General features: G+C 53.5%; 12 protein-coding genes across 12 annotated transcripts; 6 read left to right on the plus strand and 6 right to left on the minus strand.

Moving 5' to 3' along the window:
• Positions 1-1,065: 1,065 nt before the first annotated feature.
• Positions 1,066-1,827, plus strand: E0L32_007960 (uncharacterized protein; the record flags this gene model as incomplete). The annotated part of the gene is made up of 4 exons (XM_031142761.1): positions 1,066-1,231; positions 1,292-1,467; positions 1,515-1,604; positions 1,651-1,827. 4 exons carry the CDS (start codon positions 1,066-1,068, stop codon positions 1,825-1,827), a joined length of 609 nt encoding a protein of 202 aa, XP_030992810.1.
• Positions 1,828-3,318: 1,491 nt separating this feature from the next.
• On the minus strand, positions 3,319-5,637 carry E0L32_007961 (uncharacterized protein; the record flags this gene model as incomplete). The annotated part of the gene is made up of 1 exon (XM_031142762.1): positions 3,319-5,637. One exon carries the CDS (start codon positions 5,635-5,637, stop codon positions 3,319-3,321), a length of 2,319 nt encoding a protein of 772 aa, XP_030992811.1.
• A 1,869-nt stretch (positions 5,638-7,506) lies between these two features.
• Positions 7,507-8,748, plus strand: E0L32_007962 (uncharacterized protein; the record flags this gene model as incomplete). The annotated part of the gene is made up of 1 exon (XM_031142763.1): positions 7,507-8,748. The coding sequence occupies one exon, from the start codon at positions 7,507-7,509 to the stop codon at positions 8,746-8,748; it is 1,242 nt and encodes a 413-aa protein (XP_030992812.1).
• Positions 8,749-10,711: 1,963 nt separating this feature from the next.
• E0L32_007963 (uncharacterized protein) lies at positions 10,712-11,859 on the minus strand (the record flags this gene model as incomplete). The annotated part of the gene is made up of 3 exons (XM_031142764.1): positions 10,712-11,124; positions 11,188-11,482; positions 11,557-11,859. 3 exons carry the CDS (start codon positions 11,857-11,859, stop codon positions 10,712-10,714), a joined length of 1,011 nt encoding a protein of 336 aa, XP_030992813.1.
• Positions 11,860-12,478: 619 nt separating this feature from the next.
• Positions 12,479-14,035, plus strand: E0L32_007964 (uncharacterized protein; the record flags this gene model as incomplete). Its single annotated transcript, XM_031142765.1, has 1 exon — positions 12,479-14,035. The coding sequence occupies one exon, from the start codon at positions 12,479-12,481 to the stop codon at positions 14,033-14,035; it is 1,557 nt and encodes a 518-aa protein (XP_030992814.1).
• Positions 14,036-14,422: 387 nt separating this feature from the next.
• Positions 14,423-16,690, minus strand: E0L32_007965 (uncharacterized protein; the record flags this gene model as incomplete). The annotated part of the gene is made up of 2 exons (XM_031142766.1): positions 14,423-16,156; positions 16,211-16,690. 2 exons carry the CDS (start codon positions 16,688-16,690, stop codon positions 14,423-14,425), a joined length of 2,214 nt encoding a protein of 737 aa, XP_030992815.1.
• A 569-nt stretch (positions 16,691-17,259) lies between these two features.
• E0L32_007966 (uncharacterized protein) lies at positions 17,260-18,603 on the plus strand (the record flags this gene model as incomplete). Its single annotated transcript, XM_031142767.1, has 3 exons — positions 17,260-17,302; positions 17,364-17,401; positions 17,461-18,603. 3 exons carry the CDS (start codon positions 17,260-17,262, stop codon positions 18,601-18,603), a joined length of 1,224 nt encoding a protein of 407 aa, XP_030992816.1.
• A 70-nt stretch (positions 18,604-18,673) lies between these two features.
• E0L32_007967 (uncharacterized protein) lies at positions 18,674-19,753 on the minus strand (the record flags this gene model as incomplete). The annotated part of the gene is made up of 2 exons (XM_031142768.1): positions 18,674-19,339; positions 19,406-19,753. 2 exons carry the CDS (start codon positions 19,751-19,753, stop codon positions 18,674-18,676), a joined length of 1,014 nt encoding a protein of 337 aa, XP_030992817.1.
• An 897-nt stretch (positions 19,754-20,650) lies between these two features.
• On the plus strand, positions 20,651-21,704 carry E0L32_007968 (uncharacterized protein; the record flags this gene model as incomplete). The annotated part of the gene is made up of 4 exons (XM_031142769.1): positions 20,651-21,022; positions 21,087-21,211; positions 21,275-21,452; positions 21,522-21,704. The coding sequence occupies 4 exons, from the start codon at positions 20,651-20,653 to the stop codon at positions 21,702-21,704; spliced, it is 858 nt and encodes a 285-aa protein (XP_030992818.1).
• A 658-nt stretch (positions 21,705-22,362) lies between these two features.
• E0L32_007969 (uncharacterized protein) lies at positions 22,363-23,655 on the plus strand (the record flags this gene model as incomplete). Its single annotated transcript, XM_031142770.1, has 5 exons — positions 22,363-22,806; positions 22,865-23,055; positions 23,110-23,328; positions 23,389-23,561; positions 23,615-23,655. The coding sequence occupies 5 exons, from the start codon at positions 22,363-22,365 to the stop codon at positions 23,653-23,655; spliced, it is 1,068 nt and encodes a 355-aa protein (XP_030992819.1).
• Positions 23,656-23,887: 232 nt separating this feature from the next.
• On the minus strand, positions 23,888-25,751 carry E0L32_007970 (uncharacterized protein; the record flags this gene model as incomplete). Its single annotated transcript, XM_031142771.1, has 3 exons — positions 23,888-25,033; positions 25,088-25,500; positions 25,550-25,751. The coding sequence occupies 3 exons, from the start codon at positions 25,749-25,751 to the stop codon at positions 23,888-23,890; spliced, it is 1,761 nt and encodes a 586-aa protein (XP_030992820.1).
• A 162-nt stretch (positions 25,752-25,913) lies between these two features.
• E0L32_007971 (uncharacterized protein) lies at positions 25,914-26,726 on the minus strand (the record flags this gene model as incomplete). Its single annotated transcript, XM_031142772.1, has 1 exon — positions 25,914-26,726. One exon carries the CDS (start codon positions 26,724-26,726, stop codon positions 25,914-25,916), a length of 813 nt encoding a protein of 270 aa, XP_030992821.1.
• Positions 26,727-27,661: the final 935 nt, after the last annotated feature.

The raw sequence follows: 27,661 nt of genomic DNA on the forward strand, positions 1-27,661 counted from the left end.
ACAGGAACTGAGCCTTGGGCAACGGCTGGCTCCCTGAGCATAGAGTGACTTTATACCTCGATAACTCTCGCCAATGCATGCCAGTGCATAAAGTCAATACTTGGTACAGTAAATCGGGCATGATGTCCTGTGACCAACATCGAAGCTGGCTGGGCTGGGAAGAGAATTTCCATCAAACCTTGAAAAGGTGGAACAAACCACCCTTGGAGCTGGGTGACGGTGGCACGGAATGGCCGGTTCACATCATGTAAGACATTCAGGCGAGTGAACGAGATCTTGTTGAATATTCAGTGCGCTTTGTCGTTAACACCAGGTGTCATACCAGCAACCTCAGGGGTAATATTCCGAAAAGACTCATGGCGGGATCTTGCGGCTTCAGGCAAGTTCTTAGCACTGGGGTGCGCCTTTACACCTGTCACAGCACCTAACACGCGGGGGGACCAGTCTGCTTGAGTATAGGTATTTGGGAAGGCGTGGATGTGCGTAGATGCTGTAGGTTGAGACCAAGCCGTGCCTTCCTGATCATCGTCCCTCCTGCCCTGGGTACCTGCCTCAGGGCTGCCGCCCTTCCTTTTAACACACCAGGGAATTTTCACGTTCTCTCTCTCCTCCTCTTCTTTTTCTCTTCGCCCTCGATCCCAGACGTAAGTGCGGACCCCTTGCGCGCAGCTGCAATTGTTCTTTCCGGCGTGTCAAGATCCTTGATTCGCTTCACCGGCATTGACGCTTGTCGTTTCCCGCAACCCCTTTCCTGTTTCCCTTCCTCACCTCTCGTTCCCGAGGCATTCCGGTCTTCGCGTGCATGCTTGTTTGACAGTGGCCTTCGTTCACGAACAGCCCCTGATCACTGCATTCATTCTATTCGCAGTCCTGTGTCTATGTTGTTCAGAAGTATCTGCTAACAATGGTTGAAACAGTGTGTTTTTTTTTTTTAAAAAAAAAGTTTGTCAAGGTAAGTCCTTCGGCTTCTCATCCTTTAGAGTAGTTACAAATACATACTGACAGTTTCAGTATCATCATGTACGCCTTACGGCGGGCCAATGACTCGATGAAACTAAGACTGACATGAAAGAGCACAGAATGTCTGGCACCGTCCCCGCCTCGCCCGCCGCCGCCGCTGCCCCGGCAGCAGTAGCAGCAACAACAGCACCGCTGCCGCCTCCGCCGCCGCCGCCACCACCGCCTCCGCCGCTGCCGCCGCCGCAGGCCGCCGCGTCTCCTTCGGGAGAAGGTGAGTGTACACTCTGGAGAGTGTCTTGAGGACCCTGGACAGCTGATATGACGTAATTAGTGACCATTGCGGAGGGTGGCCGCACCGTGACCTTCCGGGCGCCGGAGGGAAGGCGCGCTAGCGCGGCCTTCTTCCGGCAGATGTTTGCCGCCGTCTCCGGCTCCTCCTCCCCCTCCCCCTCCTCCTCATCCGCCGCCGCCGCCGCCCCCAAGAAGGGCAAGAAGAGGGTCATTCATGTATATAATTTTGTGCCAATCCACAGTCCGGACTAACAGCCTTGCAGGCCGAGCCCTCCACCGCCGACGACGACGAGGAGGAGCAGCCCAAGAAGAAGAAGAAGATGAAGAAGGCCAAGAAGCCCCCGGCGGCCCCTGTAAGTTCCTCGCAAGGCCCTTTGACGAAACTGAGCTGACCAATAGCAGGGGCAGGGAACGTCGTTGTTCGCGGCCGAGCGCCGGGCCAAGGCCGCCGAGAAGGCCAAGGCCAAGGAGCTGGAGCAGCAGCAGCAGCAACAGCAACAACAGCAGCAGCAGGAGGATGAGAAGGAGAAGGAGGTCAAGAAGGAGGACAACGACGACCGCTCGGTCTTTTGTTAAAAAATAAAAAATTGACCAGTTTGGCTGCCCTCGCTGCCGCCCTCGCCGCATCTCGTCTTTTCTCTGATCATTGTGGCTGGTGACATGTTTGACCCTGGGTGATCCTCTAATGCCGTATCACAGGCCATGCAGCATCTCGTACTCTAAATCCTTCATTGTGCCGATTCCAGACAGTATAAGTGTTGAGTACATCGCGTGTCTCGACGCTGTCGCCCCTGTCTACTACAGTTTCTTCTAAAAGGATTATCCCACTACCTAAATCTGCCAATAATTATACCTCTGTTCACTGGAATTTCTTCCAAAAGGATCATCCCACTACCTAAATCTAAAAGTTCACCCTGCCCACGTGGCCCCTACCTTCTGGTGTCTGTTCGCCATGTGTTCCTCCGTCAAGGCTGGCCGTCCTGGATCATGACCGAGAAGCAGAGAATGTTCCGCGGCATGTTCAATATGGCCGCCGATATCATTACGGAGATCTGTGTACAATATGTCAGTCAGTAGTAGCCGCAGAGGCCCAGGCAGAAACGCCCGCATTTATGCCTGCCTATTTAAGTTAAGGATAAGCCAATACAGGCACTTACAGCTTCATGTCAGGAATTTTATAAAAAAGTAAGATCACAGTGAGATCCCGGTTTGAATCAATACCGACAATTTTCTACAAGATATCAACAAAAGAAAATCACACAGCGCCCCTTCCACAGCCGTTCCAGAGACATCTCAGGATGTAGCATTAAGAAGTCAGGTATAGGATACTAATACGAGTTCAAAGAGAAGCAACACCGGCAGGCAGGCTCAAATCCAATAGGAATCTATTGTACTACTTGACAAGTATCTTTGGCATCATACCAGGCTTCTGCTCGCCAGGAAGAAAGACCTCACACCCGAATTAGTCAGGGATGCGATCTTATCAAGCAAAATCCGTTAAAGCAACAAGTTGAGTAAGAAGCAAGGGGGATGGCATGGCCAAATCCAGAAGGGCGGAAGACTCCAGAGCTTGAATACTAGGAAGTGGACGTTTGAACATTTTGGCTGGATATGGATGAGAAAACTTGTGTGCTCAGTTGGTACACTGTCACCTCCTTATGTCGGCTGGCGCTGGTGTCGTCTACCGACTAGTCTTTAAAGAAATGACTGTGCTAGTTTTCTAGTTTGATACCATAAGTATTGTCTTTTGCATGCAAATGGCTCTATCAAGGTGACATCAGCGGTTCGTTGCTGGCTAACTCAAGGGTTGCGATGATAAGATGGGTCAAACGATAGATATATCAGTAGTGCCTGCACATGACGAGATAGAGAGGAGCCGTTCATTCAAGCTACTTCTGTTCAACAATCTATTCTCGTTCATTCGTGACACATAACATGTTCGTAGTAACGCCATTCCCTCAGCCGTCTCTCCCCGCAGAACTCAGCGGCCGAGCTCGATCAGAACACGCCGGATATATACCTGAGTGAATCAAATAGTTACTGGAAAAGAGCTGCAAGGTTAACAGATCAAGCTGCGCCAGCCTCCCTCGGAGGGATCAGCCCGACCATCTCGTCCCGCTCGCCACGGAGCTGCTTCCCGTCGACGGACACCAGCATCTTGGCCTCGGATATGTGCAGCACAGTGTCGTGAGCGAGAAACTTCTCCCTGGCGGCGTCCGTCTCGCCGTCTTTCGGAAAGGGAGGCGGATCATCGGAAGCTGCCGTCGGCGGCGGCGATGCGACGACCTGTTCGTCGTGCGTCGTCTCGGGCCAGAGGATCTTGTACGCCTCCTCCTGGGTCATCCTTCCCGCCGTGCCACCCTCCTCATCCGATGTCACTTCCTCCCTGAGAGTGGCGGACTGCATCATCATCGTCACAGCACCGACGACATCCTGCTTCTGCTGCTCGTCCTTACTGCCCTGTCCGTCCGTCATCGTCCAGTCTTCATCTTCGTCGTCGTCGTCGTCGTCGTGGGCGTGTCCACTCTTATCTATCCTCATCGCCCGCATCTCGTCCACGACCTGCTGATCATCCACCTCCCCCCCTTGAAGAGAGACGGCCTCCTCGCCAGCAGCAGTGTACGACGGCGCCGTCCTGCGCGACCCGCCCGCGAGCACCGAGAGCACGCGCTGCGGCTCGTCCCGCTTGCGCCGCGAGAGCGCCCAGCCGTGCGCCCGCCCGCCGCTGGCCTGGAACAGCGTCAGCCCGGAGACGCTGTTGTACACGTCGTTGGCGAAGTCGCGCAGGGCGCGCGTCGGGTCGCAGGCCGCGGCCACGGGGTGGGCCGCCTGCGGCGGCGAGGGGATGGAGCGCAGCGCGTCGATGAGGTCCGACACCGACCGTCCTGGGGGGTGGAGTGGCGGCGGCTCATGGGAGCCCGTATTGGAAGGTTGTTGCTGGTAAGGAGAGAAGGGTGGGCGGGGGAGGAGGCCCCTTTGCGAGAGGCCGATGACGAGCCAGCCTAGATTCGCGGCGTCGCAGGCGATATTGCCCGCTGGGCAGCGCGTCGTGCTGTCGGAAGATAGAGATATGGTGTGGATTGCAGCAGCCGGATGGCATTGCTCCGCGTTCGGTGGTTCGGTAGATGCTGTTTCGTCTTCGGGATCGTTTCCTCTGGGTGCTGTTTCTGGCTCTTTCGGAGGTGCTGCTCGAGGCAGGTATTCCTGCACAGCGGCAGCGCAGGCCTCGTAGATCTGCGCCCGTTTCGTCTCACACATGGCGGCGATTCGTTTCTTGAGCTCGGGAGGCCAACTGGACTGGGCTTCGATGTCCTCGTCCCCGCGGAGGAACAGGATGGCCGTCTTGGACGTGCGCGTGAAGAGCCGGCGGAGGCCAAACGCGTAGCTGATGAGCAGCATGCCGTGGGGGACGACGGCGTCGGCTTCCGGCCCTGCGGCGTAGTGAATCCACTGGTTGAGCCAGAGGTGCTCGAAGGGGAACTCGACGGGCGTGGTGCAGCGGTAGCGCAGACACGTCTCTGCCAGAGAGACGAGCTGCTTGAAGGACAGGCTACGAGGGATCTTCTCGCTCTGCATGTGCGCCGCATACAGGAGGAGCTTGAGCATAGAGTCTTTGTTGAGCTCGAGCTGGGGCATGCGGTAGAGCATCGCCGTGGACCCATCGGGGCACGTGAACTTGTTGGGCTTCGGCGGCAGTTCAGAAGAGACGTCTTCCTCCATGTCTAGATGGTCAAGGTCCAGATCTTCGGCCTTGACGAAGAACATGCGCGCAAAGATGGGCGAAGTCTCTCTGAGCATGTGGGACGAGACCCGGAACCTCAAGATGGGGGCGTTCTCTAGAGCTGCGTTCTCGAACTGGAGGATAGCATCACCGCGACGAGCAATTACGTAGTCGATCGTTGTTCTCTCCTGGGAGACCTCGGGTGCTATCCCCGTCGACGCCGGTTCAAGCAGGCGGTCGATCTCGTCGAGGTCCTGCTGGATCCGCTTGTAATGCGTGTGGCGTTCGTTGGACATCTGTCGGTCCGAGCGGGAAGGTTGGTTCTCGCCTGTGCCCTCGGATGCGCCAAGCAGACCTGTCCTCTCAAGTCGTGTCCTCAATATCGCAGCCAGGTCCTCGAGGCACTTCCTCCATGCCTGTACATCTGCGATGTACTGTTGAGACGCCTTGGCATCCTCGCCGGGCTTCCCACGCGAGAACGCTCCTGAAAATCTCGAGGGCGCATCCACCTCTCTGGGCTCAGTGGGAGGGGTGAGCAGAGCACGCACTAGGGACGCGCACTCTTCTTGAATCTTGGCATAGGACGTGCAGGCCAAGTCAAGAGGCTCAGAGTAGAGCGTGTTCCGCATGTTTCTCACATGGTGCTTGAGCTTCTGGTGATTCATGTTGTTGTCGCGATATTTGGAAGATACCGTCTCGCCTGGCGACACCTCAGACGACTCTGTCTGGGGTGGTTGAGGCCGACGTTAGATCTGGATGGAGAGTAGGGATGTTTTCAAGTCGGCATCAATGGTAACTCACCGCGTTGACTGAAGTGCCATCATTGCTCCCAATAGAAAAGGTGCCTGGGACAGTAGAAGATGGAACGATCGACTTCTTTGTCCGACCCATGATGATGCCAGCGCGGTCGAGGGTATTCTCGACGCGGTGCGCTTGATTTCAACACGAGCACACCTCCTTTCCGAAGCCCCAATCAGACAAGTCGAGACGCTGAAAGTCAGAACCCCGAGACGGCATTGGCCCGTCGCATTTTCACAGAGTCGCCTTTTGGTAAATCGCCGCCGACTGGCCCAAGATCACAAGGCGCGTCTTATCAAAAAACATATCAGATCGAAGGAGAGAGAGCTGTGGACGGGATGCAAGCCGTGTCGCAAACACAGCTGCGTGTTGGGGACGGTGAAACGCGGGGATCTGCGGTCAGCGCTAGACCCTTGCCTCTCGACCTCGACCTTCCGGGCTGGCGCTGCATGCATGTGCTTACTGCGCCTCGAGGCATGCCTCGATTGGAGATACGAGCCTCGCATTCAGACCTCAAGCCCTGTGACAAGCTTCTGCCTGGCATAAGTTGATGCCTATGCCATGTGGCGTGCTCCTCTCGTCCAAGCTGGGCAGGTCAGTGCACATTTTCACGAGGGGCTCTCCTCTGCCGCCCATTCATTGACCAGGCCTTGCATCTTCTTTGACAGGCCATCGACTCGGGCAGGTGTGGATTCGCCGCCTCGCCCCGTTACTGAGTGACGGTTAGGACCGCAGCATGGCATTCCACGGGCGTGCAACCTCTAGAGCAGCTGTCACAGTTTACTGTATCTCTTTGCTAACCTCGTGGGATAAACCCAAGCCACCCGCTCGAGTTCTGATAGCGCGTTTGCCGCACTCGAGGTCGACTTGACAGAACACCAATTGCAACTGATGGAAATGGCAGCTGGACCACCCTTGACCATCCATTTTAGACCCGGAAGCTAGAGGGCACTAGACGGACGAGACAGGGCTGGGCCAGCTTATCGAGTGCTGCTTCGGCGTGTGGTGGGCAGCAGAGTGGGGGTTCCGGAGGGGAAACGAAGCCAGGATTCGACGTCCTAAGTTAGTGTGGCGATTCTGTAAAAGGCGAAGCGGCTACATGCGAATTGGTGAAGAAAAAAATCTCATCTCTGCAGACTAGTGCCAGATCAAGAAAATCGTCCCTCAGCTGGGTCGAGACGGCAACCTTCAAAAGCTCTGCTTCACTCCCACACTCGAGAAACCTGTCATTTCTTGAACCGACCTTTCTTACTTCTGATCTGCCTCGCCGCTCGGAACCAGTTCACGCTCTGCCCTGGCACCGTGAGAACTCTAAATCGACCCTAGCCTGGTCATCCAACCTCACAACTCTCGATACCTCAAACGCATCAGCCCATGTTGTGCCTCTCCACCAGGATACCCGTCATCACCACCATCTTCTCGGCACTGGACCGCATGTGCCGGCTCAGTAACTTATAGAATTACCAGCAGGCGACTTGAAGTCTTTGCGCTTGCTGCATCGAAACACCCGGGGACGTTAAGAAAGACTTACAGACGAAGACAAAAACTTCTCCTCTGTTGATTTTTATTCTGTTGCTGTGATACCCCTCAGAGAGAACTCGTCCGGATCCTTTATTCACTCAAAATTTATGAGAAAGGCCGCAAGCTCCCTCTACGCCTTCATTTCTCGCCCGTTCATTCCATCAAACTCCTCCTACTCTTCACAGGAATACCAGCTCCTGCCCACCAGCAGCACCATGGCCACTACCATCAACGAGAACTACAACAAGGCGCATGACGCCTACGAGCCCCGGCCCGGCGGCCTCGGCGACGCTGCCGACCCGGAGACGGCCCGCGGCCCCACGGCCGCCGACACGGACGAGGTCGTCGGCGTGACCCTCGAGGAGATCGCCGCCCAGAGCGTCCACTGGTACAGCTACTTCACCACCGTCGACTTCTGGGCCGTCCTCGCCCTCGGCCAGGTCCTCGCCCTGTGCATCACTGCCACCAACACCTTCACCACCTTCCTCGGCAACGAGGGCACCAGCATCCCGGCCTTCCAGACCCTATTCAACTACGTGCTGCTGATCCTCGTCTACGTGCCCGCCATGCTCTACCGCTACGGCTTCAAGAAGTTCGGCCGCATCGTCCTCAGGGACGGCTGGAAGTACTTCATCCTCAGCTTCTTCGACGTCGAGGGCAACTACTGCACCGTGCTGGCCTACCGCTACACCAACATCCTGTCGGCCCAGCTCATCAACTTCTGGTCCATCGTCATGGTCGTGCTCGTCTCCTTCTTCATCCTGCGCGTGCGCTACAAGCCCTTCCAGATCGCCGGCATCCTCGTCTGCTGCGGCGGCATGGGCCTGCTCCTGGCCTCGGACCACCTGACCGGCTCCAACGGCGGGCCCGGCGTCAACCTCGTCAAGGGCGACCTGTTCGCCCTGCTCGGCGCCACCTTCTACGGCCTCTCCAACGTCTTCGAGGAGTGGTTCGTCTCCCGCCGGCCCATGTACGAGGTGCTCTCCTTCCTGGGGCTGTGGGGCGTCATCATCAACGGCGTCACCGCCGCCATCTTCGACCGCCAGAGCTTCCAGGGCGCCACCTGGAACGGCGCCGTCGGCGGCTACCTCGTCGGCTACACCCTCGCCCTCTTCATCTTCTACAGCCTCGCGCCCCTCATCCTGCGCATGGCCTCGGCCGCCTTCTTCGACATCAGCCTGCTGACCGGCAACTTCTGGGGCGTCATCATCGGCATCCACGTTTTCGGCCTGACCATCCACTACCTCTACCCCGTCGCCTTCGTCCTCATCATCATCGGCCTCGTCGTCTACTTCCTCGCCGGCAGCATGCTCGGCGACTCCAAGAAGCCCTGGCTCGGCGACAACCAGGAGGACGGCGTTGCCGGTATCGGCACCGCCAAGCTGCGCGCCCTGAACCTGGCTCGCAAGAAGGGCATGGTCATCGCCAGCGAGACCGAGGGCGAGCGTGGTCTCTGAAGAAGCTGCCGTGGACTCGATGTGGTATGATGTTGATGCTGCTGATGTGTGGTGAAATTTGGTGTTTAATGTTTACATCTCTTTATTTCTGGAGACATTTTTGGAGAGATGGGAGTGGAATGAACTCTTTTTTTTTTCCCCCTCGGTACTTGCATTATTTTACCTGGTTTTGGAGCTGTTTGGATCGTGGGATAGCTGGTATTGACAGTAGTCCTTGTAGGGGCACTCAAGAGTCGATCTCGGGAGTTCAGCAAATGGATAATTTAGTGGACGCTTACAGTGACATCTGACCCCCTGGGCCCACTAAAGTCCATTGAATCACATCACTAAACGATAGCACCTAAAACCCGGCAACAAGACCGAGCCTGGTCAGGCCTCGTCCTACGAACAAAAAAGATGGCATTGTATTCTTACAGGAACGAGACAGCTGAGAGTGTCTCTCGGGCTGAGTTGCCACCATGAAACCCTGTGTTACCCTCTCCCTCCGACTTTGAGCTGTTTAGACACGCTTGGAGAAGGATGTGCTCCTTGCAAGTAGCCAAGGACTGCGGTTCACGACTGCTGTGGCGGTGATCCTAGGACACAACATGATGCTAGTATTTTCTATGCATTACTTACTTTACTAAGCTACCCATCAAGTGTAGGTCGGGTATTTAAAGGTCAAATATAAAGTGTTTGAGCTTATCCTTCACACTCATGTGGCCTGTGGGTTGCGTGAACAATCATATTGTAGCACTATTGATTAAGACAGTTATTACAAAAACATAAAAGAAACAGTATCCGTATGGAAGGCGCTGTTCCTGTCCTGACCCATCTCGTGTTATTTGGTCCAACCAAATGCATAGAATGTACCTGCATAATGCAGAATTAGCGCTGTTCTGGCACGTTTGGGCAAGATGGCCGAGTGGTAAGTCATAGAGATTCTTTTCGAATTTCCACTTAGCCTCTAAGCTAACCCTAACCCTCAGGTCTAAGGCGCTGTGTTTAGGACTCTTTCTAGTAAAGATCCGCAGTTCGAAAGAGCGTGGGTTCGAATCCCACTCTTGTCAAACTCACTTTTTGCTTCCTTGACTTTTTGTTCCTTTTGACCTTCTTAGGCTAGTATTCTATCTTTAGAGAAGTATGAATGTCTTACAATATTGTTCATAACAAGAGATTCTAAGAGATATTTATATAGATGTTTCTATAATTGTAGTAATGGCTGGTCTAGTTGTCAAGTCAGTGTAAGATTAACAACGGGTACCTGGAACAACACACCTTGTCTCATATCTCCTGAACTAAGTTACAACTTCGTCTTTTGATGTTGTCTCGGCTCTGCTGCAACCCGCACATACGCATCCACACTCGGACAAGCATCCCGTCAGGACTTTGTATGCAAAGGCTGACTTTGATCCTGTTCCTAGCGAACACTCCAGTATCAGTGTCGATTCTATATGGGACAACTGCAACTCTGTCTCTGTGTACCTCTTCGTTCGTTGGAATCTGATGCAGGACACTGTTAGGATTCTGGCAATTTATGCTCCCTTAGTCGCGCAAACACAGCAAATGCACTCGAGATCCTTTCAAGGCGATTTCTCACTTCAATGCAAAGTCATCCAAATAATTTGATCACATGATTGCCAGTGTGACAGGGTTCTATACATAGCGAGTGAAAACACGATTCAACAACCAACTCCTTGGGTAGCCCTCTCAACACTACGCAAGGAATATAGCGATTTGCACTTATCATGGATGAGCCGGCCCTCATGTGTGGGAATTTCTTGGTTGTAAATTCACTTCTTAGGTTATGATTGCTAATTACAATGCAGAGAGGTGCTCCAGCCCGGTGCCAGCACAGAGACTGCTAGCACATGTGGAAGGGGATTGAATCTAGGTATCTCGGGAAGTCCAAAGCCATGCGAAACGCCTGCCAAATCGTCGTCCATAGCATCATTACTCATGAGCAGAGGCAGAAGTATGCCTCTCAAATCGTCCAGTACACCTTGACCTGCACCTTCTGGACATGATTCACCCATCCAGGGAACCTCGCCTTGGCCCAGACAGTGACGACGTCGCCCAGCTGCAGATTCCTGACAAACTCGCCGTCAGCGGATAGTGTGCCGCGTCCTTGTTCTTCAAGATCCTTGGCCTCTGCGGACTCGGGGTTGGTGATGTTGTCGGTCCAGGACCAGGTGATCCGGTGCGTGCGCATGTGCTTATCAACCACGACATTGCTCTGCAGCATCTTGGCAGAGGGGACGAGGTCGTGATGTAGCTTCAGGCCTGCCTCGGGGTCTTCGTTGTCGACAGGCTCCAGCTCTGGTATGACTGGCCTCAGGCTGTCAATGGATAGGCCGGGGGCTTCCGTAACATTAGTGTCAGATGTTTTATCGTTGCCTTTTGATAAGTGTTAGTTTACCAAGGAGTACTGCCATTGCGAGAGAAAAGGCCACCACTTACTCTGGGCGTCGGCATCAAATCTCTCCAAACCAACGTCGAACCAAGTCCAAGAATGGTTGTAGGTACCGTGGTCGGTTGGCATGCCTCCCCATCCTTGATCTCTGCTGGTGATCTCGAAGGCGATCTTGCGGCAGGGGTTCTTGATCATTGGCTCAGGGCTGGCAATCATCTTCTGAAAGTCTTCCAAGGAGTACTCCCGCTGGAGTGGCAGAGGGGCGGCTGATCGGATGCGGGTGGCGACGGGCGTGTCGTCTGGGTACTTGTGGTGGACAAAGCCTAGGGGCTGGGTGCGAACCTGAATAACGGCGACAGTTGTTAGGTGACGATTGAAAGTGACACAGCTAGGCCGAGGGGCGAAGGGTGGCTTACAAGAAACTTATTCTCTCCAGTAGATCTGCCGCCGAGAACACGAACAGCGTCGCCGTATTCTTGAGAGAAGTCGGCGACGGCGGTGGTGTGCAGCCAGTATTCGGCATGGTCCAGGAGGCTGTCGACAATCTCGGCAGGCAGCTTCAGGCCCTTTTGCAGCATTGCCTTGACGATAAGCACATCCATAGCAGAGGGCTCGACAAAATCGACAGCGCCGTCAAGCTGGGCGGGAGAAGAGTTGGGGGAATCCATGTTAAGACCTTGCCAGAAGCTGTTGAGTAGGTTTGAGGCCGCGGCGAACATTTCCTGAAAGAAGGAAGTGTTGTTGATGGAAGTATCACGAGGTGGCGCGGAGGAGAAATACTGGTCTTGACTTCGGATCGACGGATGCTGGGTTCAGTGGCGATCCTCTGAACAAGATACAGGCAGCGACTAGCCTCTAATATCGAGAAGACCGGCCAGGGATATCTCTGTGAAAAAGGGAGTGCTTTGATTGATTGATTAGGAGGTTGTGCCGATTCACATGTGCCTGCGTCAGCACTTGCGTAGGTTGTGCATGACATCACAAGGGTTCGCACAGCAGATCTGGATCGCTAAAGAGGTACAACGCCCAGAGATTGCGGGGTAGTCGAGAACCCCCTGTGAGTGGTCGCGTTGTGCCTGCGACTAGCATCGTTTATGCCTATCACCCGCCCCTAGCGGCTAGCGATAAAGAAAATGTCCAGCATTTATCAGCACGTGAAATGGCATAATTTGTGTTTCCGAGCAGCTTCCCCAAAGCTCGAATGCGAGTGCCGGCCTCCAAGTGCTGCTGACAAAACACCGAGAATGACCACTCCCACCTCCTGTATAAAACCCGGGATCGCGGCATTCCGACCCTTCTGGACCTGATTCTCCCATTCCTTTCTGGGAGAACTCAGCTATGAGGTCCCAGAGGTATGCCCACGCGCTTTTGCGCCGTGGCACCGTCATTCCCATGTCGCCAAGCTCCGGCCGAGCCCCGACATTGCGACTGGCGCAGCTTTCGCCGAGATCAAGTCAATCGTCTTGCTCACCATGGCCGCAACCCGTACGGAGTTTCCATACGTCTCCTCTGCGGAGGAGCGGCGCCTCGAACCCTGCAATGGCATTTCCTTGTCTCGACGCCCTCGAAACCCGATCTGCAACCCTCCAGGCCACCTCCGAATCCAGCGGCCCCGAGCCCTCCTACACCACTGGTGCCACGCTGAACTACCACTGCCGCGACCCATTGCTGCTTGACTGGGGAGGCGTCCTGCCCGAGTTCGACATCGCTTATGAGACCTGGGGAACCATCAACGCCGACAAATCAAACGTCATCCTGCTGCACACAGGCCTCTCGGCCTCGTCGCACGCCCATTCGACAGACCTCAACCCTCAGCCAGGGTGGTGGGAGAAGTTTATCGGCCCCGGCGCAGCTCTCGATACCGACAAATACTTTGTCATATGCACAAATGTCATCGGTGGCTGTTTCGGCTCCACGGGCCCCAGCAGTGTCGACCCAGCCGACGGCCAGCTCTACGCGACCCGGTTCCCGATCCTGACCATGGAGGATATGGTTCGTGCCCAGTTCCGCTTGTTAGACCATCTGGGAGTGTCTAGGCTGTACGCGAGTGTCGGCTCATCCATGGGCGGCATGCTCTCGCTGGCTTCGGGACTGCTGTTCCCCGAGCGGGTAGGAAGGATCGTGTCCATCAGCGGCTGTGCGAGGAGTCATCCCTACAGCATAGCAATGCGACACACTCAGCGCCAGGTCTTGATGATGGACCCCAATTGGAACCGCGGCTTCTACTACGGCAAGGTGCCCCCCCATGCTGGTATGAAGCTAGCTCGCGAGATCGCCACCGTCACTTACCGTTCCGGACCTGAGTGGGAGCAGCGTTTCGGACGGAGGAGGGCCGACCCATCCAAGCCCCCAGCGCTCTGCCCGGACTTTTTGATTGAGACCTACCTCGACCATGCTGGAGAGAAGTTCTGCCTTACCTACGACCCTAACAGTCTGCTCTACATCAGCAAGGCCATGGATTTGTTTGACCTTGGCCGCGACTACCAGCACGCTGCAGCTGCTCGACGTGCTGAGAAGGAGAAGCTCCTCGGAACGGGAGTTGAACTCACCGACGTGGCTGCTTGTAGCTTGACCCTGCCTGATGTGCCATACGAGGAGCAGCCGGAGTCCGGAGTCGATGACAGCCCGCTTGTCGTCGGAGGCAATCGGCCCCCAGAAGACCTCATCGCAGGCCTGGCGCCACTCAGAGACCACCCGACCCTAGTCATGGGCGTCGTCAGCGACATTCTATTTCCAGCTTGGCAGCAGTACGAGATTGCCGAGGCGCTCAAGCTGTCAGGAAACAGGGGTGTGACACATGTCGAGCTCAGCGAGGAGCACAGCCTCTTTGGACACGACACGTTCCTATTGGACCTGAAAAATATCGGTGGGAACCTCAAGAATTTCTTGGGGTGAGTAGGAGGAGATTGCATAGCAGTCGGTTGCTTGGGCATGTGTACATATTTAATGATGACACTTGTGCCCATCGGGCATGGGCATTGGGCAGCGTTGCATGTAGGTCGGCGTTCTGGTTCGGTAAACCTAGGAAGCATTTTGTGATAGCAAGAAAAGAACATCTTGCCTCATCTGCAGACCATATCTGTGCCACAGCTTTGAGTACTAATCATCATGATGTTGAACATCTTGAATGAATGTGTCTGTTCAGTAGTGTCAAGATACAGTCTACTATGGGCAGGAGGGTTCTTATCAGTCTTGATACTTTGCAAGCCCGGAAAGTGTTGATAAAAAAAAAAGAAAAGCGGTTTCTTGACATTTTTGCCATCAATAATACAAGAGGAAGCCTCATACTGATCCAAGCACTCCATCCTGGCCTGTAAGAGAGACGAAATTCTGCCCTTCGGTCTCGGGAAACATGTCTATTAAAGAGTCCAATTCCATCAGCGAGTACAAGCTTTGATCTTTTCCATCCCCCGATAAAGGGCTCGCCCCAGTAAGAACGGAATCGCCATCCGCGGGTGGTTGAAGTGCGTTGCCAGTGCCAGGAGCGCCTGGATCCTGAATCGAACCAGGCCACAGTGTGGCATTAAGGCCTGAGGGTTGAGCATCGCTTTGGCCGCCAGCCGTCTGGCTGTAGGAAGCGAGCGATGCCATTGTCGACGACTGAATCTCTCGCACATATTGGGCCTTGGCCATCAGGCGCTGAACAGGTCGCCAGAACGCGTATTTCTTGTGGCTCTCTCTCATATTCCACTGGCTGTAGACGGTGCTGACGTAGGCCCAGGCGCGGTCGCAGTCTGGCGACGGCGGCCGACGACATATCTCCAGCAACACGAAGGCCAAGGCATGCCACTGGAAGTGCGTCTGTGAGTGCCATCTCCACCGGCGGAGGTCTTTGTTCGTCATGAGGAAGCTCGACATCTCGAGGACCTGCACCGAGGTGAGGAAGAGCTTGTCTCGAAGGGTCTCGGACGATATCGCCTCGAGGCAGTCCTTTCGGCTTCTCGGGTAGTGCACCATCAGCCACGAGCGGGCAATTATGAGGCGTGCAACAGTCACGGAGACGAGGTAGAAGGGTATAGAGAGGTCGCAATGCCGGATGAATTGGTCCTGCAGCTTTTGGTTGAGGCCATCAACCAACGCCTCACAATCTTCCAGGGTCAGAGCGTGCTTCTGACCATCCAGCCTTTGGTCCGAGGCCGCTTCCTTGCTGGGTGGAATGTTGCCAATTTTCCACATGACGCGCATGGAGTGGAATCGGATGAGGCAGAACGTCATCTCTGTCGCGCCTTCTCGCTCCGGAGGCGGCTCAGTCATCTCGGGCGTGATATCGCTGTCGTTGATGTTCAAGGGTATCTTTGTATCAAAAAGAGACTCATGCACGATTGGCTCGCATCCATGATAGTCTGAGGAGCGGTTGTCGAGCAGGCATATGTGCCACCAAAGCCGTCGACGAAGCTCAGTCTCGAAAGGTCCGAGGCCGAACGCCGGACCGTCTCGGTGGAGACCCATTGCCTGAGCGATGTGGTAGACCAGGGCAGTCAGGGACCAGACTCGCCGGGAGTCGTCTTCATTACGCAGGGCTGACAAGAACAGGACTGCAGCCTGGAGGAGAACCAAGTTCTCGGTATTCAAGAGGTCTGCACGGGCCAAGGCTTGCTGCGTGGCGAAGAGGTATCGCTCGAGAGCTGTCGGCCTGTCGACACCCAAGATGGAGACGCATTGCTCCGAGTCCATGCTAATGATGGCAGAGTAGTAGATGGTAAACAGTAGAGCTTCAGTGTTCTTGTCGGGCGAGTCCAACGAAGAAACAGCATCCCAGTAGAGTTTGATGAGAGTTGGGATGTGGAAGATGCGGACCAACGGAGCGACGTTCTGCTTGAATACCTCGAGAAGTGCTACTGAAACCGATATCTGTGGATGGAACTCATTGAGGGACTGGGCGAGCGATCGAAAGCCTAGGAGCATAGCATTTGAGCCAATTTCAAGGGATGACGAGTCTGCAGCTGGACTCTTTGTAGACATGGGTGTCTCGTCATCAGACGTAGGCTGATGTAGCAGGTCGCGGAGCTCCTCGATCTGGCACTAGCCTTAGTCGTCTTCTCGATGAGAATTGGAAAACAAAAGACATACCTCATCGCTCAAGTTGGCCCATAGAACACTGCTGACATAGTAGCTCCGAGAGTCGGCGATCATGAGGCGTCCCAACTGCTTGTCGATGGGCGGCGACTCGGACCTCGACCGCTCCGACTCGGAGCCTGTGCGGTCCTGAACGCGCACATGATCCGTGCCCTCAGCAGACTCACGCGGAGGATTAGACCGGCTATTGTTGTCTTTGTCAAGGGCCTTAATAATGCTTTCGAGCCGCGAGAGCCGATTCAGTAGCTGCACATCGCGCTCTTTCCGTGGCCGCTTCGGCGCCCGGCCGGGGCCCGGAGGATAGACACAGTCCACTCCGGAGCGGACACACTGCGCGCACGGCTGTTGTTTATCACACTTGACCTTGCGGGACCGACAGGTAGTGCAGCTGCGAGTGAACCCGCCGCGTGGTTGCCCCGACGGAGGCGTGCTAGTGCCAGAGCCTTCGGCTGTGCAGGTGATGTGTGTTTCCATTTTTGCGTGTTGTATGGACCACTGTGCTCTTTCTTATGGCCAAGTGGATCGTTTTGTCAATAGAGACTGTCTCTTTCAAAGGTAGATTCGGAAAGAGAATATTGGGATGCGTTATTACGATGATGATCACGACTCGCAGTAGTGCGCTTTTCGCATAAGTTATGCGAAAGCCGAGTCTTACGGTGGCCCCACAAGCTCCGAGCCATTCGCATTGTCTCAGACCGATTGGGTTTCCCCACTCGTCCGGCCATGTTATCCGGGCTCGGTGTTAAACAGGTAACAGATGCGGCGGCTTCCGCCGTTTGATACCGGCCGGCGCTATTGCCTAGCCGACGTTCGGGCGTCCGACTCGGAGCACGAGTCTGTCGGATTGTGTAGGAAGGAAGTGGAGAGCAAGCACATTACTTATGCGACCCTCTGGCGACTCCTGCTACTTTGGCTGTGTGTGGTCTCCAGGCATTGACTTGTATTTAAGTAATACAGAAAGTCTCATGTCTTCTTGATACAGTCCAGCAATTCGAAAGTAATTAACCCAGATCAAGACAACACTTGAAGCAGCCAAAGACACGATGAATCGAGCCTCCTCCCCAAGGGTGCTTATCATCGGCGCCGGTGAGCAATTGCTTTGTAAATTCCTGATATTATGGTCGCCTGTGCTAAATACAATGTACAGGTGCAGCTGGCTTAGCTCTGGCACAAGGGTTGAAGCAGGTATAATGTCTTTGAATCCTCGTCTTTACCAACTATGAAGCTAAGCGGGTTTTCTTCAGGCAAGAATTCCATTCACGATATTCGAGAAAAATGCATCCCAAAAAGAGAAGCGGAATTGGAGTATGAATCTGCACTGGAGCTTTGACTCTCTTGAACCTCTGGTACCGAAGGAAATTCTGTCCAAGCTGGAGAGTACCCAGTGCGACCCCCACATTATTGCCAATGATCCAAACCAGCTTTCTTTCCTGAATGGACAGACTGGGGATGTATTGAAGCAGGTCGAATCGTCCAGGCTGTACCGAGTCAGACGAGACAGGTTTCGGGCCATGCTGCTCACCGGAATCGATGTTAAATGGGGCAAATCACTCTCTGACATCAGCTATGCTGAGGACGGCGCTACTGTTACGGCGCGCTTTGCAGACGGAACTCAAGAAACCGGCTCTATCCTGATTGCAACAGATGGTCCACACTCCGCAGTTAGGACCTTACTGCTCGGCAAAGAGAAGGCGAAGACGAAACCCATCGGTTACGCCGCGACCATGTGCTTCACCAAAGTCTCCCGTGAGCAGGCTCTGTTCCTCCGCAGCCCACCACACAATCCCCTCTATCAGGTCGGTGTGCATCCCAATGGCTATTGCGCTTGGCTTGCCGTTCAAGACGCTGAAGACGCCGAGCATCCCGAAGATTGGACCTTCATGCATTACATCTCCTACCCAGAGTCGGGAGGCGATACCATAGGCCGGACTACCCGCGAACACGTGGCATATCAGAAGCAGCTAGCCAAACAATTTGCTGACCCCTGGAAGAGCATATTCAAATGGATGCCCGACGATAGCGAGACTGCTTGGAATATCAGGCTGCGAAACTGGGACCCGAGTCTACCAGATCATCGTTGGGATAACGCACTAGGACGTGTAACGCTCGCCGGAGATGCAGCACACCCGATGACATTTCAACGCGGTCAGGGACTAAATCACGCCATCGAAGATGCACACCAGATATACAAAACCATTCGATCGTTCTGGAATGGAGGTGGTTTCACCAACGGCGATAGGGCCAAGGCTATTGAGGACTACGAGACAGAGATGATTGAGAGAACTGGCAAGGAGGTGCGTATGAGCGAGGCCAATACTGTCGCGGCACATAACTGGGACCAGATCAACAGTAGCCATTCTCTGAAGAAGGGCCTGATGAAGGATTGATTCACTATGTAGTTAACCCGAATTTCATTAAAAATACACATTACATAGACTATTGCCACTCAAATGCTCCCTACCGAAAATACTCCGTGGCGCTGCCTTTGACGATATCCCAGCCCTCATCAAAAGCACGGAGAAGTTCCTCTGGGAGAGGTCCTTTCTCGAGGCTGGTCAGGTTTTCCTTCAACTGGTCGACACTGCTAGCTCCAACGATGATGGCATCTCCTGCTTCGGATTTCAACAGGCTGTGGTGGTTCGCCCATCGGAGGGCGGCCTCCGCGAGAGGGACATCCAGTGCCTCTGCCATGGGCCTTACCACATCCAGCGCGTCAAAGTAGAATTCGGTCCAGTATCTCTCTCGATAGCTGGCGCCCTGATTCTTATCAGGATCAAAGCGGCTTCCAGCTTCGTGCACCACCGTGTCACGGCGATACCGATCAGTCAAGAGGCCCCCGGCAAGCGGATTGTACACATAGAATGCGATTCCGTAGTGTCGGAGACAAGGGAATAGTTCTGGCTCGACCGCACGGTGTAGGGCATTGTAAACACCCTGGTAGACATCTGGTCGTTTCCAGCCGTTGCGGATGCATACCTCACTGATCTGAGCGACCTCCCAGGCCGCGTAGTTGCTGAGTCCAAAGCGTTTGAAGTAACCATTTTGATAAAGGCGGTCCACCTCGCGCAAAGTGTCTTCGTAGGGCACTGTGTGGTCAGGCGCGTGCAGATACCACATATCAACCTTGAGTATCTTTAGCATGTGCTTTCAGACTTTGAAAAATTGGCTTTTCGAAGCCTTGACACTTACCTTGTCTGCTTTCAATGCCTTGAGACTCTCCAGGAGATGACTCTCGAGCTCATCAGGACGGTGCGTGTACGTCGTCGCATTTGCATCGTACGCCTTGCGAGGAGAGAGCTTGGTATCGAGGATGATACCGCGCTTCTGCCAGTCAAGTTGTCCAAGATACTCTTCAGAGCTTCCACCGCCGTACACGCGAGCTGTGTCAACCTCGCTGTGACCAAAATGCTGGAAGACATCGAGGATAGCACCACATTGGTCGAGGCTGTGTACGCGGGCTTGTTCGGCATTCTCCTTGCCAAAGGTCATCGCCCCGAAGACGACCTTCATCTTGGACTGGGACTCGTGGGCCTCCATACTTCATTGACTTGTAAGGGCAGTGATGTTTGAGTGACGTGATGCGTGAATGCGAGAGGGCAGATGGTAATTACGCGGTGGAAAGGATGATAAGTTAGGCCGAGGATCGGAAGGTGGAGCCCGCGTGTTATCAGGAGCTAGGCTAGCAGTTATCAGATGATGCCAAACAAATCTCTACGATGGATTTAGCACTAAGTTGGCTTTCACCTCTTAATTTATGAAGACTTTGTAATGACTGACTTTCAATTGTCTTTGTGGACTCGGTCTTACTTAATATATCAAGATCCGAGGTGAATGAAGATAACAAGATGTGCATGCGAAATATCTTAGAGACTAGGTAGAATGAGTAAATATTCAACCTACACGTAGCTGATGTGATCAGATAGGAGCTCTGCTTAGCAAGCACGATTGTGAGCCCGTTTTCGCTTTACAGATACTCGTACATATTGTCGTCTAGTCTGTGGTGCTCTTGCAAAAAAAAAAAAAAAAAAAATAACCCGATCACCAAATCTTGAAACGGCACCGGTCATCCTTGAAATAGAGATTCATTTTTGATCATCCAGAACGGAAGGTGGCAGAATGAAAGGAGGCGGGCTGTCTTTCGGCATCGGGAGAGGCCATGCGCAGCACATCGAAGCGGGGTTCGGTCATGCACCGGCTCCGACAAGCGGACCGGCCTGAGTTGAGTCATCCGGCAAGAGGCGCCGTGCCACAAATGGCTTACCCATGCTGCACTCGGTAGCGGCGAGCACAGCATTAGGATCCACAAACCACAACCCGGGCAAGTACAAAGATAGGGCCAAGAAACTGTCGTCAACAAGGAAGTTCTAATCAGCTTTCACAGGTCTACCATTGATAGCAGGGCTCAAACCTTCTGCCAGAGTCCCATCCCGCGCCATGTCCGCGATTGCTGATCTTCACACCGAAGCCTTAGCTTCTTGGAATGATAACGCAGACTACTGGGATGACGGCATCGGACATGAAGGCAATAAATACTGGAAGCGGCTCCAGGAGCCTTGTCTCTCCCGGTTTTTGAGTAAACATCTAGCCAAACACGATTGTCGGGCCCTGGACCTGGCGACTGGCAATGGATTGTGTGCACGATGGCTCGCCGATCGAGGTGCTTTTGTGACAGCAGCCGATGGGAGCGATCGCATGCTCGAAAAAGCTAGAGAACGATGCTCCAACAACCCTGGTATCACTTTCCGGACCATTGATGTTACGAAAGCGGAACATTTTGAGGCTCTGGTCGCTGATATTGGAGGGGAGGTAATTATGAGCCATCCATCTCTTTTTCGAGGCTGGGCAGCTGGTGGCACCACAATACTGGAAGCTGACATCTCTTCCTTTTGAGATCGAGGGTTTCGATGTTGTGCTTATCAATATGGCACTCATGGACATTGCAACCTTGGAACCTCTTGCTGCCGCATTGCCACGGTTGCTGAAGAGTGATGGCGTGTAAGTGCATACTGTAGGCCGACTTCTCGAAGCGCACAGCATGCCAACTCTTTGTGTGCTTAGCTTTGTGGCGACGCTGCTTCACCCCGTCTTCTTCACATCCGACCATTCGCGCCTCATAGATGTGAGGACTGATCCGGAGACCGGAGAGCGGGAAGTTATTCGGTCGAAGGCTATACGAAAGTACATGGAGGTCCCTCCAACAAGGGGTATAGCTCTTCCTGGACAGCCGGTGAAACAGGTTAGTGAGCATCCAAAGACTCGATTCCCCGTGAGTGAATGTGCCAGATGATGAATGGTTATTGGCTAGGTCTACTTCCATAGACCTATTCATGAACTGCTAGGCGTCTTCTTGAAGAAGGGTATGGTGCTCGATGGACTTGAGGAGCCAACCTTTACTTCCGAAGAGGAGGAGAATGACCGGCTTGAAGCTACCGCAAACTTTGCCCAACTGCCGGCTCTGATGGCTTTCCGCATGCGGAGAGGCTTCTGAAGCCTTGAAGTATGGGACGGATGGTCTTTTGGATATGTTAACTCCTGCTACGTCCCCGTTCATTTCCGTTTTTCTTTTACCTTTTCTTTTTTTTTTTTTTTTGGACTCACGTCATTTTGGTGACGTTACAAGCGCATGCTCGCAATCACACCCTTTCGAAAACGTGAAAAGTGTTGCAGGGTATTCCTTGTCAAAGGGTTTGAGCCCGTTATAGCCGGGATTTTCTCTGGATCTGCGAACTGTCCTGCCGGGAACGGCTCGGGGGTGAACGGTTAAAATGGCCGTCTGGAAGGTCCTGTATTTGGCGCAGAGAGATGATTGGTCTCCGGCGCGACGTGCCATGCGACTGTACCTGCGATTGATATTTCATTGCGACCTAATCAATATATTACCATGTCAACAGTCCACACGGAGAGAAGGAGGTCCATCTGGGATGGAACTATTCTGCACTTTTCTGTTGCCACTTAATACCACTGACTTCAAACCCGATTACCGGCGCTGATAAGGGGCTTCCTGGCTGTTAATATAAGGTTGATATACATTACGTCTACTTGTCTGGACACTTTTCCTGTTGAAGTGCACGTATCAACAAAACATTTCATTGCATCACCTCCAAGTAATCTACCAGACGACAGTTTGATTCGTGACGCACACGATCATGAAAACTCTACTTCGGTCAGCTGTAGTGACAGCCGGTATCCTAGCACAAGAGGTGGTCGCACAAGTCCCTTCAGGATGCTGCGCCACAGCTGCCATGCTGCGATTCTCCTGCTCGCAGCTTGTCATTGAGCGTCTCGACCCTCTAGTGAGCCCCGGTATCGTTGGGTCACCTCATAACCATCAGATTGTGGGCGGCAACTCTTTCAATGCGACCATGACACCCGTCGATTACGATCCGTCAAAGGAGTCGAGCTGCACTAGCTGCTCCTTCAGCGAAGATTTCTCAAACTACTGGACGGCGAACATGTACTTCAGAGCACGCAACGGCACTTACAGACGAGTGCCGCAGATGGTCAATTTGGGACTGAAGGGCGAGGGTGGTATTACGGTTTACTACATCCCGCCCTACGATGGCAAGACCAAAGTCACCGCGTTCAAGCCCGTGAGAAGACTGCTCAAGGAACATGCGATAATGAGAAGGTCTAGCTAATCGAGCCTAGGGCTTCCGCATGCTTGCCGGAGACCCCGGTCTTCGTGCCGCCGAAGGAATGCAACGCCAGATCTGCCATCGATGCTTCAGCAACATGCAGCAGGATCCCTTTGGAGGGGCGCCTTGCACAGGGAATGACACCGCGGCCTTGCCTTCAAAGATGTGTGGTGGTGGTATCAGGTCCACCATCACTTTCCCAACGTGAGAGAGAATCTGGTCCAGTTTGTGTTCCAGCTAGAGGCTAATAGTGCGTAGCTGTTGGGATGGAAAGAACGTCGACAGTCCTGACCACAAGAGCCATGTCGCCTACCCGAGCACTGGAACCTTTGAATCGACGGGCGAATGCCCTCCGACCCACCCAGTCCGGCTTCCCCAAGTCATGTACGAAGTGATGTGGGATACAACGCCGTTCAACGACCCTGACTTGTGGCCTGAGGATGGATCTCAGCCTTTCGTGTACAGTATGGGCGATGCGTAAGTGTTCCATGTCCCTGACGGATCGCAAGCAAGCCAATACTGATGAATGTTTCGTAGCACCGGATACGGGCAGCACGGAGACTATCTCTTCGGATGGAAGGGCGACGCCCTTCAACGGGCTTTGGACGCTCGGTGCACCGGAGACCAATGTAGCGTCCTGGACAGTCAACCTGTGGAGAAGTTTCAAGCATGCACCAAGAAATCTGACATCCACGAAGACGTGGATGGATGTAAGTACTCAAAATCTTCAGAATAGGGAGCAAGCTGACCCTTTTCGGGCTAGGGATGACGGAACTTCCGGGAGGCATGTCTATGAGCAGTTAAAATGACGTATGCCGACTAGACCTATGGGAATAACACCGGGTCTTAGAGAAGACGAATCTAGCCATCAGGTTAATTATAGTGTAGGAAGGCTAGAGAACGAATGGCGGGCGGCGTTGTGTGTTTGAGATAGAAGAGAAGTGCAGGCTGGATGAATTGAGAGACCTGACTAAATACTCCGAACTGAGGCCATCTAGATACACGCAGCAAACAGCTTGCAGCCAGAATTCCCATATCATACACCGTCTCCGGATTCCCAGCTCCTGACTTCTACGTCAATCTCCTGACTATAGTCTCCTAATTCCTTGAAGACGCTCTTCATCATGTCGTTGTATCGCTTGGACCACCTGAATCCCTCGAACAGAGCCTTTGTGCAGTCCCAATACTCGGGATAGTAGCCCGAAGTCTCCCAATCAACTATTCCAGTAACGCGCCACGATATGCTGCCATCCGCCTCGATGGTTCGGTCCACCAGGATGTTGCGAGGGTTGAGATCAGCATGTGTAAAAAGAATCTTGTGCCCACGGCGGCTGGGTTCGTCAGAGAATCGCAAGATCTGACTAAAAGCAGCCTCATCTGGAAATGGCCCCATAGGCTGTTCACCACGTATGCGCGGGTCTCTGAGCGGGCCACCTAGGGTGTTGCAGATGGCCATGCTTGGATTGGCTTCCTTGGGAATATCTCGAAGCTGGCTGATGTAGTGTTGCAACTGAAGAGTAATCTCCTCGCAAGCTCTGTCGGAGAGCATATCTTCGCAACGTGATAGCGGCACGCCCGGAACTTGCGTGATGAGAAGGAAAGCTCGTGATGAAGAAAAAGGGTCATCCTCATCACATCCTTTGACAACCATATCAAGAGGGTCAGGAGATGGAATGGAGGTGTATCTGCGGACCATCTGCAAGGCGTTAAACTCGTTGCGATATCCGTCAGGTTCTCCCTGGTACTTCAGGTACAGCCCAAATGGAACTCTCTGAACAGTGGAGTAATCGCCTTGCTCTCCGTAAACCAGCCTCCCGAATTTCCTCAGCATTTCGTACGCAGCTATCCGAGCTTTTCTAGGGAACAGGAGCCAGACATTGAGAGTAGCACGCGCTAGAAAGCCCCTGAGAAATGCAAGTCCCCACGAGGTCTTATGGGACTTTATATCAAGAGTTAGGTAAGAACTGGTCGGTGGCTGAGAAGACGACTCCGACGCAATCTCGCGGGCGATGGCGAGAAGTCGAATTCCCTTGCAGAGCCGAGCATGCGTGCCGACGAACCGAGGGTCTATCTTCTCGATACCCGAACGCGAGTGGTCAGCCAGCAGCGCATACGGGGTTTCGACACTAATTGACTCCAGTGTTCCGACGGAGACAGGGTTCACCGCATACTGCCATGCATCCTAGAGTTAGAGGTGGGAGTCGCAATAAAGAGTATCCCGCTGTTCGTGACTCACCTCGACCATCGAGGGCTGCAGCCTGTCGAGTCTGATGAGGCCTCGCGACAAGGCCCCTGCCACTGATTTCCGGATCAGCCAGTGGCTGTGCAAAGGCGTCATGTATTCAGGTTCCCTGGAGTACGAAAGCCACCAGCCCCTATATTGAGGACCAAAGAAAGCACCCAGCATGTCAAAAATTCCCGGCTTCGGACATGAACTGTCAGCGTTTTGGTCATATGGTGGTTTTGGGGGTGGCCAAACTACCTTGTCTGTTGCCCAGCCCGATGGAACAGGAAGAATGGGCATGACTTGCAGAGGATCTCGAATTGTGCCAACTTTTCCCGTTACACAGCACCTGTTCCCGTCCCGTTTTATAATATCCCGTCGGATCTTCTCATTTGGTGGCGGCGGAACGTCACCATTGCTTGAAACTAGCAACGCTTAGAACGAAGACGAAATGGTCTGGAAGAAGGAACATACTGGATTCAATAATGTGTGTCCACCCAGATAGCAGTAAATCGCATTCACCAGCTGATAATTTGTCCCTTGCGTAGGCGGCAGCAAACGAAGGGTTAAGAGCCTCAGTGATGAATGTTGTGAGTAGTCGGCCTGAAGGATGGGGCAGTGCCATATCTTCAATGAGTGACAGTGTGCTCCGCACACCATCCTGAGTAGCGCTCATGTTCCAAGATACAGAGAAGCAAAGACTTGATGAATGTGCGCTGCAAATAGAAAGAGAGAAGACGTTGGACAAAGTTGCGGTGCGGCGGTGACAATTAGCCGCCGAGGAAACCTAGGCCCACACTGGACAACAGCCTGTCCAACCATGTGACGCGGTCGAGCATTATGTTAAATCCATCGCACCAGGCGTAGACTGCTGGTTCGCCAGAGAGCTGTCCTTCTTCACTACATGTTCGTCCAAAAAGGCCACTACATCGTCAATTCCATGGGGTGCGCTAAACCAATGCCCTCCATTCGGATACTCCTTCCATAAGACATGTGCTCCAAAACGGTGAAGTGTCTCTCTTAGGCTGCGGCCGTTCTGAACTAAGACCAACGGATCATCGACGCAGTGCTCAAGAAGCATGGGCGTGTTGCGGAGGACATGGTCGTGATCCGGGACTTTCTCCAAACTTAGGGTCCTTCTCATTCCGGCGAGGGACCTGCCGTCAAAGGGGCATCGGCATGAGAAACCGAGAAATGCTCCGAGCTTTCCTCCTGCTGCAGTCGGTATGTCCAAGTTGAACATCGTGTGTATGCTCGTGGCGCCGCCCATGCTGATCCCCGCCAGCACCAAACGGTCCCAACGGCCACCCAACCGTGCCACTTCCGTGGCCATCAACTCGCGGATGGCCGTGACAGCCTCCCTTAAACCCACTGCCTGTAGCTCTTCACGATCCGCGAAGTTGGAGGTGTCCCAGACGTCGAACCACTGCGGCCACGTAGTATTCAAGGAACTGGCGCACTGGCGCATAGGAGCCTGAGGGAAGACCCAGCGCAAGGATGGGAAGGCCTCAAAGAGGGAACGGCTGTGCGAGTCTTTCGAGTTCACAAGAGAGGCCGCGAAGCTGCGTGCATTGTCGCCGCGGCCATGCAGGAACACGACTGTGTGCGTGTGGGGTGGCCTGGAAGGCTCGATGATGAAGACTCCGTCCATGGCTTTCGTACCTAGTAATCGGCCTGCCGCTGTTGGAGAGGGGGTTATTACTGTACACAGCTACTGATGTGGTGCTGGGCGGAGAGAAATTAACAAAGTTCAGGTGAGGGGCAAGCAGTTTAGAAGAGGTGTGGTGTGTTGGTTGAGTGCTGCACGTATCCTACCCCGCCCCGCTTGAGAGGCCAACACTGCGACCCGAAAACCGTATCTCAGATCGATAACATGCCCTGCCTTTGACTGAAGCTACCCCTGGCTATGATCTATCACCTCTAATCAAAATGCTGAGAGAGCCAATCTTAGGCTTATTTGGATCTCGCTTGGTATATCCTTCAATAGCTCGCTTCTGCGGTCTCGTCAATGAAAGCGGATATTCATGATCGAAATCGTGTACGAACGTCAGACCTACAGCTACCCGCGCCATATAAGATGTTTAGCAGTATTTGAAGAGTATTAAAGGATGCACAGGTGGGCATGCTCAAAATCAAAAGGCCAAGTGTGGAGGTAGATACAGAGTGTCTAGGGTGTTACTGCAACATCGATTGGACCTATCGTTCATTTCTTGCCTTGTAGAGTCGAACTATATCGACGTATATTACTGTAGTCTGAAGAATAGTGACTACTACATCTCGCGGATATGCTAGAGAAAAACAAAATAATCTAGTCTGCCTTATCTATGGGAGAACGGATGGGATCCCTGGTTTTCTACCATCTATGGTCGTACATCTAGTCTGCCTTATAAGATGTCACAATTCTTTGTTAAGGCTTACAGCGTTTCCACTTGGTATACCCTATCAAGTATGGGGACTTGGCTTCTACATGTGAATTCAATTTTCACATAGGTCATAATTCGCCCGTCATATAGGGAGTTATCATGTGCCGTGTCATAGCGACTCTCCGAGAGGCTCGAGCCAAAAGAAAAAGGTGTCTCAAGCAGC

Source organism: Thyridium curvatum, assembly GCF_004353045.1.
Source record: "Thyridium curvatum strain D216 chromosome Unknown NODE_50_length_306471_cov_79.392670, whole genome shotgun sequence".
Classification (NCBI taxonomy): Eukaryota; Fungi; Ascomycota; class Sordariomycetes; order Thyridiales; family Thyridiaceae; genus Thyridium; species Thyridium curvatum.